This window comes from Manis pentadactyla, chromosome 2, assembly GCF_030020395.1.
Source record: "Manis pentadactyla isolate mManPen7 chromosome 2, mManPen7.hap1, whole genome shotgun sequence".
Lineage (NCBI taxonomy): Eukaryota > Metazoa > Chordata > Mammalia > Pholidota > Manidae > Manis > Manis pentadactyla.
Genome location: NC_080020.1, coordinates 157,638,593 through 157,658,079, shown reverse-complemented (window position 1 = coordinate 157,658,079; position 19,487 = coordinate 157,638,593). Strand labels below are relative to the sequence as shown.

Sequence of the window (19,487 nt, the reverse complement as noted above, 5' to 3'; positions counted from 1 at the left end):
GGAGAAATCGTACCACTGTTACACCCTTAGAAGGAAAAATTCAGGGTCACTGGTTGATAAATATTTTAAGAGTTACATCAAAGGATACTGAAGTTGTTATTTCAAAGTTTTCTTCAAATATTATTGCAATGTATGAGAAAAGGTAATTGAAAAATAATACACATTAATTTTATCTCATTTCTCATATAGGTGAAAATAAAAGATTCTTTTAAAAGCAAATCATACCATCTTGTGGCACAAGTTCCCTTGAGCTTATACAAATATTAGAAAGTCAAAGGGTGTTTATTTCTGGATATTTTTAGGTTATAAAATATGAAGGGTTTCCCTGGAATTGGAAGTCATACCAATATTTGGTCATTTATTAATATGAAATATATATGGAAAAAATGATACATTTAAGTAATTTTTCAGTTCCTCTTAGAGTAAACATTATTAGATGTTTACTAGAATGAATATTATTGGAATCATTAGAAAATTATGAGACTATTAAAATGTACCTGAGTTAGACATTAATGCATAAAAATGATTGATTTTTTTTTCATATTAGGTTTTGGATACTGAAAAAAAGTCATCATGAAAATAAAAAGGTAAAATTAGAATTTTGCACATTTCTCTCTCTTTTTTTTAAACATCTTTAGAAGCTGGCATGAAGACATTGGGCTTTTTCCATTTTCTCATAGGGCTTTCTCTAGAAATCTTTTTCTTTATCATCCCCCACTAAAAAATTATAAAATATTTCATACATTCATAGATAAATACGTGGGACTCCATGGACCTCCTTTCATCTCTGAGCTTGTTACTATCTTTTGTGTTTTTATTTTCCTCTTTTGTTTCTTTGTAGATTTAACAAATGTGTGCTAGTTTCGCTTATGTATGAATTTTATTTAAACAGTATTGTACTCTATTGATGACTTGTTATTTTCACTCAACAGAATGCTTCTAAGATTTATTCATGTAGATGCATGCCACTGTCATTCATTCATTTTTACTCTTATATAACATTTCATTCTGTGAATATGTTATAATTAGTCATTTTACTACTGATGCACATTTAGGTTATTTTCAAATTTTAAAATATAAACCATATAAATAATCATATACATGTCTCCTGATGTAATTATGTGTGAATTATCCTGGGTATATACCAAAGAGTAGAATTGTTATATCATCCTAAAATTTAAGATAATGGCAATCTTCTCTAAAGTAGTTGTAACAGTTCATACTCCCACCAGCTGTGTAAAAACAACTGTTGCTCCATACCTGATAATACTTTGTAATGTCAAGACTTCATTTTTTTACCAATTTAGTGGGTGTGACATAGCTTTCTTTTTTTTTTATTGAAATTTAATTTATATACAATATTATATTTTAGTTTTATTTTCTTATGCTTCTAGCTTTTGAGTTTCATCTTTGGTAAAATGCTTGTTACTGCCTTTTGCCTATTTCAGTTGGGCTGGTAGTCCTTTATTAAATTGACTTTATATATTCCTGATATAGTCCTTTGTGGGATATGTGGAGCAGGTCTTGTTTTATTTTGTGTGCTATATTTTCACTGTTTTTGAGGTGTCTCAATGAGCAGAATTATTTTGGCAGTCTTTCTCTTTATGGTAGGTTTTGTGTTTTACTTAAATCCTTTCCTATCATGAGGTTATAATTTATTTAATACATTCTTTTTGTTTTTTTATTTTGCTGATTTCCACTTAATTTTTATTTCCTTCCTTCTGTTTGTTTTGTGTTTAGTTTGTTCCCATGTAGACTTTGAGCATCATCAGTCTGCCAAGTCCCTCTTCCCCCAACAAAGCAAAATAAAAATGTAATGCTTTGGGGTTTTTTATTGGAATTTCTTCAGTTTCATGCATCATTTTGGAAAAAATTAATAGCTTTGTGATAGTGAGTTTTTCAATCCGTAAATATTTTATCTGTAGTTTTTTAAATGTCTTTTGATAAAGTTAGGGTTTTCTCCAGTGAACCTGCACATTTTTGCTAGATTTTTTCTTACATAATGTATAATTTTGGATGTTACTCTGACTAAGATTTTTAAGGGTGATTTTTCTGAATTTAATTAGGACCTTTGCTAATCTCTATATTAAATTTTAAAATTTTAGTAAATTTTTCTGCATTTTTTCCTGTAGAGTTATCTGTCAATAATGATTTTTATTCCTTTTGCAATTCTCATTTCTTTTCTCTTTTTATTTTTCTTGCATGGTTGACTAGAACTTGCAGTACAATTTTTAAAAAATCAACTATATTAAAGTCTACATTATATACAGTAAATTGCACCCATTTTAAGCATACAGTTCCATGTAACCACCACCACAATCAGCATATTCATCACCCCAGAATGTTCCCTTGTAACATTTTGTAATCCATTTTCTTCCATCAGGTCCCAGAGAACCACTAGTATTCTTTCAGTAAGGATAGATTTGTTTTACCAGTTCTAAAATTTCGTGTAAGTAGAACCCCATCCTGTGTACTCTTGTGCTTTGTGTTGTTGTGCAGTGCAGTATTTTGTTTCAAGTTTCATGATTTTGCATCTGTCAGTAGTGTGTTTCTTTTTATTGCTGTGTTGTATGCCTTTCCATGGATGTCCTTCAGTTTGTTTTTCTACTCATCAGTTGATGGAGATTTGGCTATTATGAATAAAGCTTCAGTGCACATTTATACTCAAGTCTTTGTGGCAGTACAATTTTAAATAAAAGGGATTGTGCAGTTTCATCCTAGATTGTAAAGGGACTGCTATTAATATTTACCCACTGACTACAATGTGTGCTGTAATTTTCTGGTAGATACTCTTTATTAGGTTAAGTAAATACTCTTCAAATTGTAGTTTGACAAAAGTTATTGAGCTTTTTGTTATGTTTTATAATCATGATGAATAGATGTAGATATTGGATTTTTTGGAGTTCTTTTGAGATAATCATAGGATTTTTCTATTTACTCTGCTAATGTGACAATTATATCTGTGGGTTTTTTTTTATCTATGGATTTTAAAAATGTTAAGCTACCCTTGAGTCCTTGTGATAAACTATGTTTTCTAATTTAAATTAAGAATTTTTTCAAGTATTATGGCATAATGTTCATGATATTCTCTTAATGTCTGTAGTTATATCTTCCTTTTCATTTCTTATAATTATTTGTGTCTTCTATTCCTGATCAATGGTTTGACAGTTCTATAAAGAACTGTCTTTATAAAGAACCAGTTTTGCTTTTGTTATTTCTATTTTATATTGATTTTCCATTTCATTAATTTCTGTTATTATATCATTCCCCTTACATTCTTGGGTTCATTTTGCCCAAAGATTGGATGTTAGCTTTTTTCTTTTCTAATTCATACATCAACGCCTATAAATTCCCTTAAGGTACTATTTTACTTGCATCCCAGAAGTTTATTTCTTTCATTAAGTATTTTTAATCAAGGTAATATATGCAGATAGTTTTAAAACTCACATGGTTTTACAAGGATTACCATGGGAAAAAAATGACCAAAAAAAAAAAAACATTCATTTCATGATTATGTCTGTAAATACTGACAAGGCTTCCTATAAAATTCAGCACTCATTCCTTATTTAAAAATAAACTCTACAGGCAATAGGAATGGATGAACACTTTTTCTTTTGTTATTAACTGTGGTAAAATACAAGTAGCGTAATATTTACCATCTTAACCATTTTAAGTGTATGACTCAGTGGTATTAAGTACATTCACATTGTTGTGCAACCATCCCTACCATCCATCTCCATAACTCTTCATCTTGTAAAACTGAAACTCTATACCCAATAAATAATAACTGCTTATTCTCCCCTAAGCCCTTGGCAACCACTTGTTGTCTTTGATTTCAACAACTGTAGGTACCTCATGTAAGTGGAATCATATAGTATTTGTTTTTTTGTGACTGGCATATTTCAGTTAACATAATGTTTTCAAGGTTGATCTATTTTGTAGCATACATCAGAATGTCCTTTTTAAGGTACAGTAATATTACATTGTATGTATCTACCACATTTTGTTTATTCATTCATCTGTTGATGGTTACTTGGGTTGCTTACATGTTTCAACTCTTGTGAATAATGCTACTATAAACATGATGTACAAATATCTTTTATAAGCCCTGTTTTCAATTCTGGGTATATACCTGAAGTGGAATTTCTGGATCATGTGGTAATTCTACGTTTAATTTTTTGTGGAACCAGTGTTGTTTTTCCATAGCAACTGCACCATTTTGCATTCCTACCAACAGTGCACAGGGTTCCAATTTCTCAAGATTCTAACCAATTTTTATTTTCTGGTTTTTTATAGTAGCCATCCTAATGGGTGTGAAGTGGTATGTCATTGTAGTTTCAGTTTGCGTTTCCCTAATGATTAGTGATGTTAGCATCATTTCATGTGCTTATTGGCTATTTGTATATCATTTTTGGAGAAATTTAAAGGGCTTTTCAAGCGCTTTACCCATTTTTGAATTGAGTTACTATTTTTTTTTTTTTTGAGATTTAGAAGTTCTCTATATATTCTGGATAATAATCACTTATGAACATATGATTTGCAAATATTTTCTCCCATTCTGTAGATTGCCTTTTCCCTCTGTTGATAATGTCCTTTGATGCACAAGATTTAAAACTTTTTCATGAGTCCAATTTTCTTTTGCTACCTGTGCCTTTGGTGTCATATTCAAGATATCATTGCTGAATCCAATGTTATAAAACTTTTATCCTATATTTTCTCCTAAGAGTTTTATCATTTTAGTTCTTTAGGTCTTTGATTCATTTTTTTTGAGTTAATTTTTATATATGGTGTTAGGTAAGGTCCAGCTTCATTTTTCGCATGTGAATATCTAGTTTTCCCAGCACCGGTTGTTTAAAAAGACTGTCATTTCTCCCATTGAATGGCTTTGGTACCCTTGTCAAAAATCATTTGGCCATATATTCAAAGGTTTATTTCTGGGCTTTGTGTTGTGTTCCTTTGGCTTATATGTCATATCAGTACCACACTGTTTTAATTATTGTTTTGAAATAAAAAAGTGTGAGCCCCAAGCCTTGTTCTTTTTCAAGACTGTTTTGGCTATTTGGAACCCCTTGAGAGTCTATGTGAATTTTAGGATGGATTTTTTTATTTCTACAAAAAATACTGTGATTTTGATAGGGATTGCATTGAAACTGTAGATTGCTTTGGGTAGTACTGACAACAGTATTGTCTTCCTATCCATGAACATGGGGTGTCTTTCCATTTATTTATGTCTTCTTTAACATCTTTCAGCAATGTATTATACTTTTCTTTATGCAAGTCTTTCACCTTATTGGTTAATTCCTAAGACTTTTATTCTTTCTGTGGTTTAGTAAATGTAACTGTTTTCTCAATTTCCTTTCGATTGTTGTTAGTATATACAAATGCAACTGATTTTTGTGTAACAACTTTGTATCCTACTGCTTTGCTGCATTTATTTTTTAGTTCTAACAGTTTTTTTGTGAAATCTGTAGTTTTCTACATATGAGGTCATTGGGTGGATGTTTTCTTAACATGATAAAATGTTATACCTTAATAAGAAAGCTAACATCATACTTAATAGGGATACAGTAGAGGCATTTCCACTCAAAGAGTTTGTATTCCATGGGACTGTCTAGTTTCTAGAAGTTAAATGGAATTCCCCTCTGAAAACATCTGTATCTGGTACCAGTTTCCTTTAAAATGTCCTTGATGAAGCAGTAGAAATTATTAATGTTATTAAATCTCAATTCCTCAGTACATGTCTCTTAAGCATTATGTTTAGCAAAATGGAAAGACGTGTAATAGATTTCTACATATTGAAGTGTACTTGTTTCCAAGGAAATCACTTGTGCTGTTATCTTAGTTGCAAGCTGAATTGCCTTCATTTTTTCATGAATACTCTTTTACGTGAGAGAACAGCTGAGAAGCAAACTGGTTTTATTCTATGTGGGTGTTTGGCTGGCAGGCACTTTTTCACAAATCAGTGAAGTGAGCCTGTCACTTCAGGGAAAACAACTGAAAATATTTGTTATCAATGATAAAATGCTGGCTTTTGAGTGAAAATTAAAATTTTGAAACATGTGATCTGCCTCTGAGCTTGAAACCTTTCTTGTGCCTAAAGACTTTTTGGTGAGATTGGTTGATGATACTAAAGAATATGATTTTTAAAATACTGTATAATGAAACATTTGAAAGAACTAGATAAGTTAGTAAGCTAATGTTTTCCAAGTAAAGTGTATGATGTTACATAATTATGCATGGGTAAAAAACATCCATCCAACCTACAATATAGTAGAAAAGTGGGTTTTACTATAACAGTAGAAAAAGTTCCTTGATGTGGTTTCAGATTCTGCATTGCAACTAGAAATTTGTTTGCATTTGCTTTTAATATTCATTTGCCCATCACTTTATTTTTAGCTTTTCTGAGTAAGTTTTCAGTTTGTTTCTTATATGGAGCATATGATTGGTTTTTCTCTGTAAACCATACTAAAGTTCCTTTTTTCTTTTGATAAGTGAGTTAAGCCCACTAACATTTATTGAAATGACTGAGCATTTGGTATAGCTTCTATCATTATGTTACAGTTACTGTGTCTATTATGTTATAGTTGTGTGTTTTCCCTATAGTTTTTTTGCTCTTTAATAAATTTTACTATCTTTACCTCAATTTTATTCTTTTCCCACTTTTATCCAATAATCCTTACTAAATTTCCATTCAAATCTGTCCTGTCTTGCAATATACTTTTCTTTTTTGATAGTATATTTTTTCCCCCATCATTTCTGAGGTCAGTCAACTCTCGTTTCATTACTTCCATTTTTTGTTCAATTTTGGTCTTAATTTTTAATTTCAATTCATTTTTTCATATTCCTAATAAACAGGTTTTTAATTCAGTTTGGATTTTTTTTTTATAGTTTTTTTCTGCTGCATGTTACTTTTGTGAGAGAGGAATGGGGGTGGCTAAGTTGTTAATTTTCACCAGTTGATGTGTTTTTGTCTGTTTTCTTCCATAGTTTTGTGTTGGTGAAGAATGCTGTGTCTGTGCCTGTTCAAGACTGTTAATTTGGAGTGGTTTACAAGTTCCTCATTTAAAGTGCCCTCTTGTGTCCTAAGGATGATGTGCAAATCCTTTAATGGATGGTGCTGGGGGACAGAATCTAGTGTATAACTGAAGGGGTTGATCTTCAAGCGAGATGGTCCAGCCATTGCAGTGGGAGAGAAGCACATGTTGCAGAGATGCTGGCTGGCAGGTAAACGTGATGAATTGCAGAAGTCTTTTTTGATGAGTTCTCTCTATAAAATTGGAAGCAGAGTTAGGCTGAGAGGATGGATGAAGAGGTGAGGAGATTTGAAGAGAGACAATTGTTAGATTTCTCTAGGAAGATTTTGGGATAATAGATGATGAATATACAGTTACATCTTTTCATGCCATTAAATACATTCAGAACATATTTTTAACAGTTGCTCACAATTTTATTTTGTGGCTGAAATGATGGTTCTGTGATTTCTAGCCAGTTTCCTGTTGTTGGACATTTAAATTGTTTCTAATTTCTTACTATTATAAATAAAATGGAATAATGTCTCTTGCTATACCACTCCTAAACTTGGAGTTCTTAACTTTTTTGTTGTTAAGATAAAAGTGTGGTTATCTTTCTTATTGGTTTATACAATATAGTCAGATTATACACTTGGATTATATGTAAATTGTCAGAGTATGATGATGTCCTTAACATAATACTCAAATACAAAATTTTCCAAACACAAATGAGATTCTAAATATGCACTTTTATATAGTGGTACTGATTATTAGAAAAATACTGTGAAACTTGAACTATGACCACCATGCTGTTTTATTGCTGGGAACAATAACACATCACTAACTTGCCATACATAAGAGTACACCAGAGTTAGTGACACTTCTTAGCAAACTCATATTTGGAAATATGAGTCAGAATTATTTTGGTTGTAACGTAACCCACTAAAGTAAGTAAGAAAGGGAATTGTATATACTCCAAGCAAAGGTTTATTAGACAAAACCTAGGAAAGGAAGAAACCAGGGTAGATCCTGGGCCTATAGCATCAGGAGTCTGAGAGCTGAGGTAGTCATCTCTCAGTGCACCACTGCTGTCTGCCAGGTAGATTGCTTCGCCCTCTGGCTGTGAGCAGGGAGAAGGGCAAGGCAGTGAGGGAAGGTGTGGGGGGAAGTCAGAGAGAGGCTGAGTTGCTCCTTTAAATGAGTCTATTTTAAAAACCTTAAATAATTTAATGAAATTATACAAGGGAGTGGTTATATTACCTGTAGAATTGATACTTTGTATCTTCAAAGAATACATACAATTTAAAAGAATTCAAGATCCTGTCATGGCTCACAAATATAGAAAGTAAATTTTATGACAGATCTTTATGTAAGCTAACATTGGCTGACATGTATAATAAGCTAACATTAATGCTCACTTATATGCAGGCATTATGCTCTTTTATTGAATGCCCAACTTTCTTATTTAAGCCTCATAACTCAGAAGTGGTTAATGGAATCCATTGCATAGAAAAGGAGTAAATAGGAACATTTACCTTATATTTTTTCTATTTTCATAAGCCTTGAAAATACTTTTATTTAATTTTATATGGCAGTTTAACAGCTTATTTCCTTACAATACTACCTCATGTATAGCTTAATACTTACCAGATATAAATGTTTATATATAAAGTTTACATATAAAATAATTTTTTTTATATTCCAAGAGACAATACCCATCTCACTTGTAGACTTAAAAGACCTTTAGGTTTGAAGGACTAAGCATGCAGAGAAGTTTAAAAAGCTCATTTTACAGCTGTTATTCTGAGGAGGCAGAGTGTTGTGTCAGTGAAATCTTTTAACTTGTATATTTCATCAAGTTGAGGGAGAGACACACTCTCTCAGATACACCCTGTGGACCTCAAGCAGCCAGTAGGCTGTGGGTCTCTTATATGTGAGTTATTACAGCACCTTCCAGCTCATCTCCTGCCTGTTTTCCACATCTCTACAGTTCCCTTTTGTTTCCTCAGAGCAGATTTCCCAGTACACTCTGTCAGCCATGCCTCTGCTGGGTGGTACCAAATCAGGGTCCATCTATCTGCCTAGTGTTATGTGCTCTGTCGTCTGGCTGTCTCAGCCATACCAAGCCTTAGTTCCTACTGCCCTCAGTTCCTCTCTGCTCCTGTGAAGTAAATCTCACTGACCCTTCATACAGCTCCTAGCAAGCACACATACAATAAAGCTGTAGTTAAAAAAGTCTGGACCAGAGGAAATATGTGTAAGAAGGTTGTACTGGGGAACGCTGTACATGAATTTACATGTCATTTGGCTAACAGGGTTATCATAAATTTATCTCTTATCTTTTTTGTAGCCAAAACAGTAAAAGGAAGTAGCTGTCTATTTATCTCTTATTATCAGAAAAGTAGTGTGGAAAACCTAACCTCTCCTAATAGTAGTTTCATAAAAAGTCTTAAATGGGTCTTCATTGTGGAAATCACTGAAGAGAATGGTTAAAATCCTCATTTGTAAGATTCTATGTGACAGCTTTCATATAACTTTTTTGTGGTCCATGTTAAAAGCCACATGACAGTAAAACTCAATTTTTGCCAGTTGGTAAGATAATGTAAGTCAGGTATATAGTCTTTTGGTGTTTTGACTTGACCTAATTTTACAATTTAAGGAATTCAGACCCAGAGATGCTTAGTGACTTGTCCCCTGTCTTAATAAGTTTCCTGACTTCCAGCACAAGGGTGTCAGTTCACTGACTAGTTTTGATAAGCACAGCCATTGGAAGGTTGCATTCAAAGATTTCTTCTGGCAGTTGCCTGTTAAGGTCCAAATACTCTAATTTGGTGATCTGGCCTAAGGAATAGGGAGCTCAGGCTGCCGATTAGAAGCACAAACACCATATTTGGGGGTCATTGAGATTAGGATATCTCAGGGTAAGTACCTGCTAAGTGCTAGGGTCCTATACAGACCATATTACAGTCCTGTGGTAAGGCTTATCACAGTAATCCCTGTTGTTACTACTTACAAATGGGGATCATTATAGTGATAACATTGCTACTATTTATGGATGAGGAAACCTCGCCTGTAGGAAGGCATTCCCCCCGCTGAGTCTCTGTAGCCTTAAGTTCTTAGTTGTACACCTTCACACAGGTTTGTTCCCCTTCACAACAGTTTCAGTTTGGCTTAGATGTGCCCCCTGCCTCCATATGATTGTGCTTTGTGGATGGGGGGGCCAGTATCAACAGGGTCTAAAGCTGTTCTGAACCTTGGCTTGACCTTGGAATCACCTGGGAAACTAAAACACTGTTGTCTGGAGCTCACTTCCAGAAATCCTGATTCTTTTGTCGGGGTCAGGGGTAGAGGCCTGGTGTGTGGCATGAGATTTTCAGTAGCTCCCAGGTAATTCTAAAGCAGAGCCAAGGTTGAAAACCACTGGTCTCGACAACTAATGAAAGTGCCGTTCTTGTCAGTGGTCGGTCTAGGCTTGGAATATGAGCACATGTCCTCTGGTGCACTTCCGAAAAGTTTACGTCTTTTGAGATCCCTGGAAGAGGTGAGACAGCACCATGTCTAGACAATGCCACCCAGAACTGATGCAGCTGTCTTTTGGCCTCCAGGGGAGCTAGCTGTCTAAAGATGATAGAGAACAAACTTGGGAAGAAGCTGGGTTCTTGATAACAACTGAGCCATGGAATTCATTAACCTTGGGAGATATACAACCTTCCAATTACATGTTATACCACATGAAATAATGTATTTTCTTTACTGTTCAAGCCATTTTGGTTTGCATTTTCTGTTACCTGCAGCCAAGGGCAAGCTAATAAATGTGAGCCAAGAATCAAACCCACATTCGTCTGCCCAAACTCTACATTTTTCCCCCAGCCCCACCCTCTTCACAGAAGACTGCGTTCACTGTCTCATCTCCTGCTGACAGCACACAGTGAAAAACAGGTGTAAGGAAGAAGGGAACATGACAGTGGGGAGGGCTATTTTCATGACATAGATCAGAAACTGGGAAGGAATTAGATAAGTTATTTAGAAGGGTTAAGAGGAAAGGAGAGAATGAATCTTGCATAGGGAGGACTCAGATGCCACTCAAAGTGGTACTAATTACTGTGCAATTTGCAACAGTCTTCACATTATTTAAAAATAAATTAAGAAAAACTAGACTTTAAAAACTGCATGTGTAGTTGATACACAGTACTGCTTTGAGGTGTACAGCACAGCCATTTTGCAATTGGTTACAGTATGAAATGTTCACCACAGTAAGTGTGGTAACCACCTGTCACCACACAAAGGCATTACAGTGTTACTGACTATATTCCCCATGCTGTACCTTCCTCCCTGCAACTTATAACTGGAAGTTTGTACCTCTTTATCCCCTTCACCTATTCTGCCTGTCCCCCACCTCCCACCCTCACTCTGGCAACCACCAGTTTGTTCTGTATGTGTGAGTATTAAACAGACATATTTTTAGTTACTGTATGTCATTAATTCTGAGACACACATGTCTTTTCATAGTTAACATCTCTGATATTGGAATGTATTTCACAGTTGATAAGAGTATCACATTTTAGGTAGAGGTTATTTTTTTCTTATTGGTGCCTAAAAAATAGCAGATTTTACTAGGTAACATTTGGATTTGATTGAATGTAATTTTTAACTGAAATCACATATATACATAGTCAAAAGTTAACTGTGAAAATGTGTGATTAAATTTATTTTAGAATAATTATGAAAATAAAAAGCTTTTTAATGAAAGTCTGGTCCCCTGTCTCCCCAATCTCTCCTTTGTGGAAGACAGAATTTTAATTAAATTGGCTCTAAGATTCCTTGCGCCTTGTGTATAGGACCTGTATAATCCTTTGAGTATGGGCATTACTGTGAGTATGATGGGTTTCACCCATGGTTAACTTACATTGTATGTCAAAGATGAACTGGCTTTACCTTTGCCAGAGCTGAGATCTCAGATCAGTTGGTTTTGATTAATTAGAAAGGAGGTGATCCTGGGTGGGCCTCAGCTAATCAGATGAACCCTTAAAGAGACAGGCCCTTCTTGAAGCCAAAGATTTAGAAGCATCAGAGAGGATTTCCTACCAGCCTTCAGGAAGTAAGTTGCCATGTCCTGAGAGGACCATGTGTCTAGACAGCTGAGAGCAACCCTCGAATGACATGGAAGGAGTGGGAGCTTCAGTCACAACCACCAGTTACTGACTTCTGCCAACAATCTGAATGAACTTGGAAGATGGCTTACCTTGTATGTTCTTGCCCTTGCTATCAAGTCAGCCATTTCTCTGAAGAGCCCAGATTCCTTGAAATTGAGGACAGTATTTACCACCCAGGATCTGGCTGCTGAATATGCTCTTTGCTGCTGAGTCTGTCAGATGCAGGCAGGCCCTGGGAATGCACTGTGGCTGTCCTACAGATCAAAAAAGTGGCAGTTTGTGGGGAATGGGGCTTTTGATGAGCTCCAGATCTGTTCTCCCCACTCTGGTGACAGCTAGGCTGCAGGTTCAGTTTCTGGAGTTTCTGAGCTGTTGATCTCCCTGGCTACTGTGCAGTTGAGGAGGGGAAAATGAGATTAAGGCAAGTTACTGCCCCAAGGCCTTTTACCAGAATTCCACTCTTTGTGCTCAATAAATTCTCTTTGAATTGTTACAAGCCTTTGATTTGCAGAATTCTGAAAAAAATTGATTTTGGTTGTTTCTGCCAGTGTTCTCATACCTTTTCTGGAGTATTGCATTTTCAGAGATCCTTAGTCTGCCATTTCAGAAGTGGAAACTCTGATTTTTTTAAGTATAGTTTGACATTTTTAAGTATAGTTTAACATCATAATGCCTTTTTTTCATATTTGCACTTTAGAAATATTTAAGACTGCCATAGAGACTGAATATGTGCCATATTCTAGTCCTTTCATTCCCAAATCCCCCTTTGTGCCTCACTGTCCAGAGACTCCTCTTCCTGGCAGGATGCTCCTCAGTCCTGAGCATTTAGGGCCTTAACTCCTCCAAATGTGTAAGCTACCTTTTTCAGGGGTTCCACAGAATGGCTTTATTTACCATTCACATAAATCTTGAGTAAGTATGAGTTTATACCCCAGCTGGATCCTACGCAAAAATATTTGAAATTTATTTGCCTGGATGTGTTGCTTGGCAGGTCTATTTGTTACATAATAATATAAATGGGACTTTAATCTTAGACTTCCTGAACAAATTTGTGATTCAGCCCTGTATCTGCTGACACAGCAGCTCTTTTCAGCCTTCTGTATGCCCGCGGACTCCAAGCCAGTTTAAACTTCCTTGAGTAACTGAATTCAGTTAAGTGAACCCGGAATCAACAGAAACACTCCTTATTTCAGCCAAATGCACATAAAACAGTCATTCCAGTCTACGAAGAAGGAAAACCTGGCCCCAGTGAATTCCTGGTTGTCTCAGGCTGAATGCTTGTCCCTGTGCAGCTCTGAAGGGTTCTGTGTTCTCCCCAAACTGGGCAGATGATGGGCACGGCCCCTCAGTAAACAAACCTGCCAGCTCACCTGGCCCCGGCCACTCTAGTGCTGCAGTGCAGGGCTCTCTCTGCTCTTTGGGATGTGCCCTACAGCTAATTGGTACTAGGAAAAAGGGAAAAGACCTTGACCTTCTGAATGGGATATTCAAACCCCTCTATCTGGGGAACAAAAGGCCTCAGGGGAAGGGGTACCCGGTAACAAGTGGGGAGACCTGGGAGATAGCTAGGAAGATACTGCAGGTGCCCATAGCTTCTGTTCTGTTAAATTTCTGCAGAAAACTGCTGTAACAAGGCTGTGGGATGGGAGCTGCAAGAAGAATCCTGAAACAGGCCTCCTGGGCCTACCCACGAATTTGCGAGGTCTATTGTTCCAAACCCGCCATGTCCAGTCATAGGATTGGGAAATGGGGTTTGGCCATGCTTTTGGCCTCGCCTCACTGGCCTTCCCTCATTCTTCTGAGGCCTCACCCACATTTCCTGTGTTGTTAGGGGGAAGCTTTAGTGAACATCAGGCAAAGGCGCCGCTCAACCTCCACCCTCGTGGACTCAGCAGCCCTCACACCCCTTGTCTTAAATTGTCCTCCCTGATATTCTGGAAGCAGCACAGGGCCCTCAGTGTTCCTGTCTTGTTCAAGTCTGTATTCCCTGTAAGGATCAGGCATACAAGAGGCCCTCCCTTAATAATCATTGAGTCACTGAAGTACTAAACCATTAAAGGGGTATGGTCTTTCTCCTCAACCATGTGAAAAGTAATGGGCCTTACAGTGAAAGAGTAAAAAGGATTTTTTAAATGTTTAAGCCTTGAAGGGGTAGAAGTCAAACCATAAGGCAACACAGTTGGAGGTGATGGGTCCTGCTCAGGTCACTCAAGAACTTCCGGGACCAAGAGCACTGCTGGCTGTCTCCCTGGCTCAAAGCAGAGGGGCCTTGACTTAAGAGTTCAGCTTAGGATTTTTCAACTTTACGATGGTGTGAAAGTGATACACATTCAGAAGAATCTGCACTTGAACTTTGATTTCTCTCCTGATGCTGGCCAGGAGCAGTGCGCCTCAACTCTGGGTGAGCCTTGCAGCCATAAGGGTAACCAACCCATACACTGACAGCTGTTCTGTTTTTCCCTTTCAGTACAGTATTCAAGTTACAGGAGATACTCAGTACTTATATAGAGTAAGCTTTGTGTTAGACGGTTTTGCCCAACTGTAGGCTAATGTAAGTGTTCTGAGCGTGTTTAAGGGAGGCTGGGCTGAGCCATGATGTGTCATAGGTTTGGTGTTCTCAATGCATTTTCGACCTACAATGGGTTGATGAGGATGTGATCTATATGTGACACTGACATGCACTGGTCTTCCCTTATGTGAGGTGCCCTCCAAGGCCTTGCACAGTTCCTCCTGAACAAGCCATCCTCCTAGCCTATTTCCAAACTTGGGACTCTTAAACTGGTACCAGCTACCTAGTACACACTGTGCAGTTCATCACCACTCATAAACAGACCCAGTGGATGCAGGGACAGTGGTGGAGATGGATTGCTCAAGTTGGGGGTTGGGAGTCCCATCAATCAGAGACCACCCAGAACCCACTGAAAGTCCACAAAGTCATGTTTGGTATTTGCTGCAGCAAGTTACAGGGGGCTGGAGGCATCTCAGCTGGAGGGAGTTAGGGAATGATAATCACAGCCTTTAAGATTACAGAGTTTAAAAAAAAAAAAAAAAAAAGATTACAGAGTTTTAGGATGGGCTTGGCAGGGGCGGGTCAGATTTTGTCAACTGGAGGGCTGCTAGAAGAGCCAATTGTCTTTGTGAGTGAGCAGGTGTTAGGAGGTGACACGCAGATGTTTGGAACATCAGAGCTGAATATGGGTGCTCGTATGGGTTGTGTGAGTCCCAGGGCAGCCCATCTTGAAAGGCTGTGTGTCTGTTTCAGTGCTCAGCTCCCCCACAGCCTGGCTGGCAGCAGGGCAGCTTTGCATTTTCATCATGGGGAACATATGGCAAACAGGAGAACTGGATGGATGCCAGGTGGTGACCTGCCTACCTGCCGGCTTTGTCTCCTCTCCCGCCAGCAGTGAGAGGTAAGGCTGCGTGCAATGACGCCTGCAAGCCTGCAGGGAAGGACCTGATCTCAGAGGAATTCCGTCATTTGTCTTGGGACTCACTTCTGATCTAGACATAAATTGTGTTCCCCTTCTGTTTGTCTAAGCGGAGAAGGAAATGCAGGCCATGCGCTCTGGTTCTTAGGGCAGAACCTGACTGTAATGAGGCCCTTCACTTGCCTGTGAGGTCTCCCAATGCACCTGAAAGCAGAGATCCCCAGGGGAGTGTCAGGCAGCCCGGCTCTCCCTGGTAGAGCGCCGGGAGTGGGATTGGCAGTGGAGTAAGCCCCCCACCCTGTGCTGTGGTGCTGGCTTCTAGGGAGGGGTATGTGGGTGGGAGGGGAGTGCAGCTGCTGGGGTGGGAGGCGGGGGCAGCAGACGAGTCTGGCTCCTGCAGACTGAGGGGAGATGGCTCCAGTCTCATTCCAGTCCTCCAGGTTAATCCAGGGTTGGGATTAAGAGTCCACATTCCTTCCGGATCGTTAGAGCCAATGAATCTTTTCATGAAATACGGTGATTGGGTCTTTTGTTTCAGCTTTTATTGCCAAAATAAGTAGCATTATGTACCATGAGTTATAAGATTATCAACTTCTCTTTCAAAAAGAGAAAAAAAGGCCACGATGTTTGAAAAATCAGCCTCTTGATGTCCCCAGTGTGACTCTGTACTTACTGCAAAAATGGCCTTTTCTTACTCAAAGTTTAGCAGTAATTACACTAATAAAGTGATCATCTTTATCACTTTTAAGTGATCCCAGATTATTGACAAAGAAGAGAGTGACTGGGCTGGGCTGTGGACATTTGAAGAGAAGTGTGCTCGGCAGTGGCTGTCACATTCCCCAAGATGGAGAGGGCCCCTCCACCAGCGAGGTGAGATGATGAGCCCTGAGCAGACTTTCTGGAGGGGAGCCTGGGATGCATGGTGCATTCGGCTCCTGCAGCTGCTGTGACAGCACCACAAACCGGGTGTCTTAAAGCAACAGAACTGTGTTCTCTCACAGCTCTGGAGGCTACAAGCCTGCAATCCGAGGTATGGGCAGGCCCATTCTCCCTGAGAAGATTCTAAGGGAAGGTCCTTCCTTGGCCTCTTCTAGCTTCTGGAGGTTACTGGCATCCTTGGTGCATCTTGGTTGAGAGAGCATAACCCCAGTCTGCCTCCACCTGCCCTCCCTGTGTGTGCTTCTGTGTTTGTTTTCTCTTCTTATTAGAATACCAGTCATTGGATTAAGACCCACCCTTATCCAGTCTGGCTTCTCTTTAATTATGCCCGCAAAAACCCTATTTCCAAGCAGGGTCCCGTGCATAGGAACCAGACACCAGAACTTGAACATATCTTTTTGTAGGACACAATTCAACCTACAGCATGAGGTCTGTTCTACTTCCAAGGCAAGAGGTTGGGACAGAGCTGGGGTTTGGCCTTTAGGACAGCCTGAAACCCTCCATGTTGCTGGAAGACTACGTCGACCTTTGAGACAACCATTCACGCCCAGTCTTATAATTTAAGATTAGCAATGGTTGCTGCTCATGTGAAACCTTCGTAAGATTGTTTATCAGTGATACCATAATAAAAAAAAGGAAGAAAAATTAACAGTGGTGTGAGTTTTATTTGTTTGTAGAGCAGATATAAGGAGTTGAGTGCATTTCACTCCCTGGTCCATAGCATGATCTCATCGGTGATGGAGGGATTCTCTCTTATTTTACTTTTTGTCTTTCTGCCCTGAGCCAGGATAGTTAAGCTGGAGTAATAAACAGCCCTAAAATCTCTGTGGCTTCAAACAACAAAGGACGATTTCTTGCCCACACTGCTCATATCATGGGTCAGCAGGTCAGTATCACCCAGGCACCTAAGCTGACAGGGCATCCCCCACCTGAGTGGGCCAGTTGCTAACTAGAAGTTCCAGTATTGCAACCAGGTACCTGGCCCTGAAGCGACTAGCTCCACTTCTTAACCTGGACCAGCCCCACCACCGGGCCCAACCACAAGGGGGCAGAACTGCCCGCCTAGAGAAGGTAAATAGGAAAGATTTGGCCAAATACACAGTGTGCTGGGAATACCCTCTTTTCTGTTTGTCACCTTGTCCTCGGGTTTCCATTAAGCACTTCCACTTCTGGGAGGCCCTCACGCCTGTCCCCTTCTGTGCATCTAAGGTTCCTTCCCCTAACTGCTGCCCTAGGGCCTGGCTCTTTACAAACTCAGTTAAAGCCAAGTTGTTTGTGGTGGTGATGGGTGTGGTCACGTATTCACGCCATGGGCATGCAGGTGCTGGGGCTATGCCAGCGAGTGTGCAGCCAACGTGCCTGTTGTGATGGAGCTGGCATTCTAGCTGCTTAGGTCCAGGATACTTTGGGTTACAAATAAGAACACCACCTCAAACCTACTTAACCATAACCACATTCTCTGGATGGGGAAGTTCAGAGGTAGGGAAGGTTCCAGGCGTATATCACCTGGGACTCAGCCCCTTTCCTCTGGCTCTTTGTTCAGGAGGCTTTGCTCCTGTACTAGCTTCTGTTGTTGTCAACAAGTGGCTTCCAGCAGCAACCGTGATGACAGAGTTCCTTTCATTCAGTGGAGAAGAAAGAGACCTTTCCAACCATGTACTAATAAACCCTTCCCTTCCTCTGCCTGGGACAGTCCCTGGACACAGAGCAGTGGCCGGGGGGATGCCATGCATGGCTGGCTTTAGTCTGGGTCACGGACACGCGCTGTTGCCTTAGAGCCTGGAGGCAGCTGGTCGGTGGTCACCTTCCTTAGGACACAGGCCGGAATGAGGAGTGTATCGGTTTGCTCGGGCTGCCATAGAAAGTACCAAAGACTGGGTGGTACAGACAGCAAAACTTGATTTTCTCACAGTTCTGGAGATTGGAAGTCTGAGATCAAGGTGTTGGTGAGATTGATTTCTTTGAGGCCCCTCCTTGGCTTCTAGCCGGCTGCCTTCTCCCCGTGTCTTCATTTGGTCTTTCCTGCGTGTGTGTCTGCGCCCTAACCTCCTTTTTGTAAAAAGAATGGTCCTGTGGGCTTAGAGCCCCCGTTAATGCCCTCATTTAACTTGATTACCTCTTCAAAGAGCCTATCTCCAAATACGGTCACATTCTGAGATACTAGGGGGTTAGGAATTCAACATACGAATTTTATGGTGGACACAGTGGAGCCCATACAAGGAAGGAAGGTGTTCTGAGCAAAACAGCTTTTTGGAAGGTGGAAAAGGGACATGGATACTGGATGGGCAACCAACAGGATCCGTGCCACAGGCAGAGAAAAAAAAACCACATAAATGCACAGGATAGTTTCATATAGTGAAAAGTGTTTTTAAAGACAATGAAACTGGATAAGGAAGTCAAGAGGGACTGCAGTGGGTGAGCACCATCAGCAAGGGTGGCTGGGACGGCCTTCCTGCGGAGAGGACATGGGAGCCCATGCCAGGTGGAGGGCTGAGCAAGGAGCACAGTGCAGGGCAGCAACTTCAAAGGCCTGAGGGGGAGTGGGTGTGGCAGAAAGGAGGCCTGAGGACTCAGTGTCTTCATAAGCAGTGACCCAGGAGGTCACAGGAGCCAGACCACTCAGGGCTCTAGCGATTTGGGGTTGCACCCAAAGACCAGCTGCCTCCCGGGAAATGCCGTGACTACGATGGGCCACGGTGTGTAGGATTTGCACCTGGCCAAGGAACTGCAGAGATACGCCTCTCCTGGGGACAAACTCCAAACCACCTTAAGCCCGCGCTGGAGCAAGAAGACCCCCTAGAGGGCGGTGCCATCTCTAGTGCTGTAGGACCCAGAGTCCTTGACTCCAGCTTTCAAGGCCCAGCCTGCAACCAAGTGTGGCACTCCCTAAGGGCTAAAGGCAGGAATGAAGAAATGGGTACAACTTATCTTAAACCCACAAGACTCCAGCCTGGGGT

General features: G+C 39.6%; 1 protein-coding gene across 3 annotated transcripts in view; it reads left to right on the top strand.

The window, feature by feature from the left end:
* ZC3H8 (zinc finger CCCH-type containing 8) overlaps nt 1-7,577 on the top strand; it is a 28,966-nt gene extending 21,389 nt beyond the window's left edge. Inside the window, exons 8-10 of one of the 3 annotated variants that reach the window (XR_008995755.1) lie at nt 548-587; nt 2,384-2,449; nt 6,988-7,577. Coding sequence is in view for 2 of the 3 variants with exons in the window: in XM_057497005.1 (XP_057352988.1) it covers nt 548-577 (30 nt within the window). In the remaining variant the exon portion in view is untranslated. Of the gene's footprint in view, nt 1-547; nt 588-2,383 lie in introns of all 3 variants that reach the window. The other 2 variants (XM_057497005.1, XM_057497004.1) reach the window with 2 other exon arrangements.
* The last annotated feature ends 11,910 nt before the right edge of the window (nt 7,578-19,487 follow it).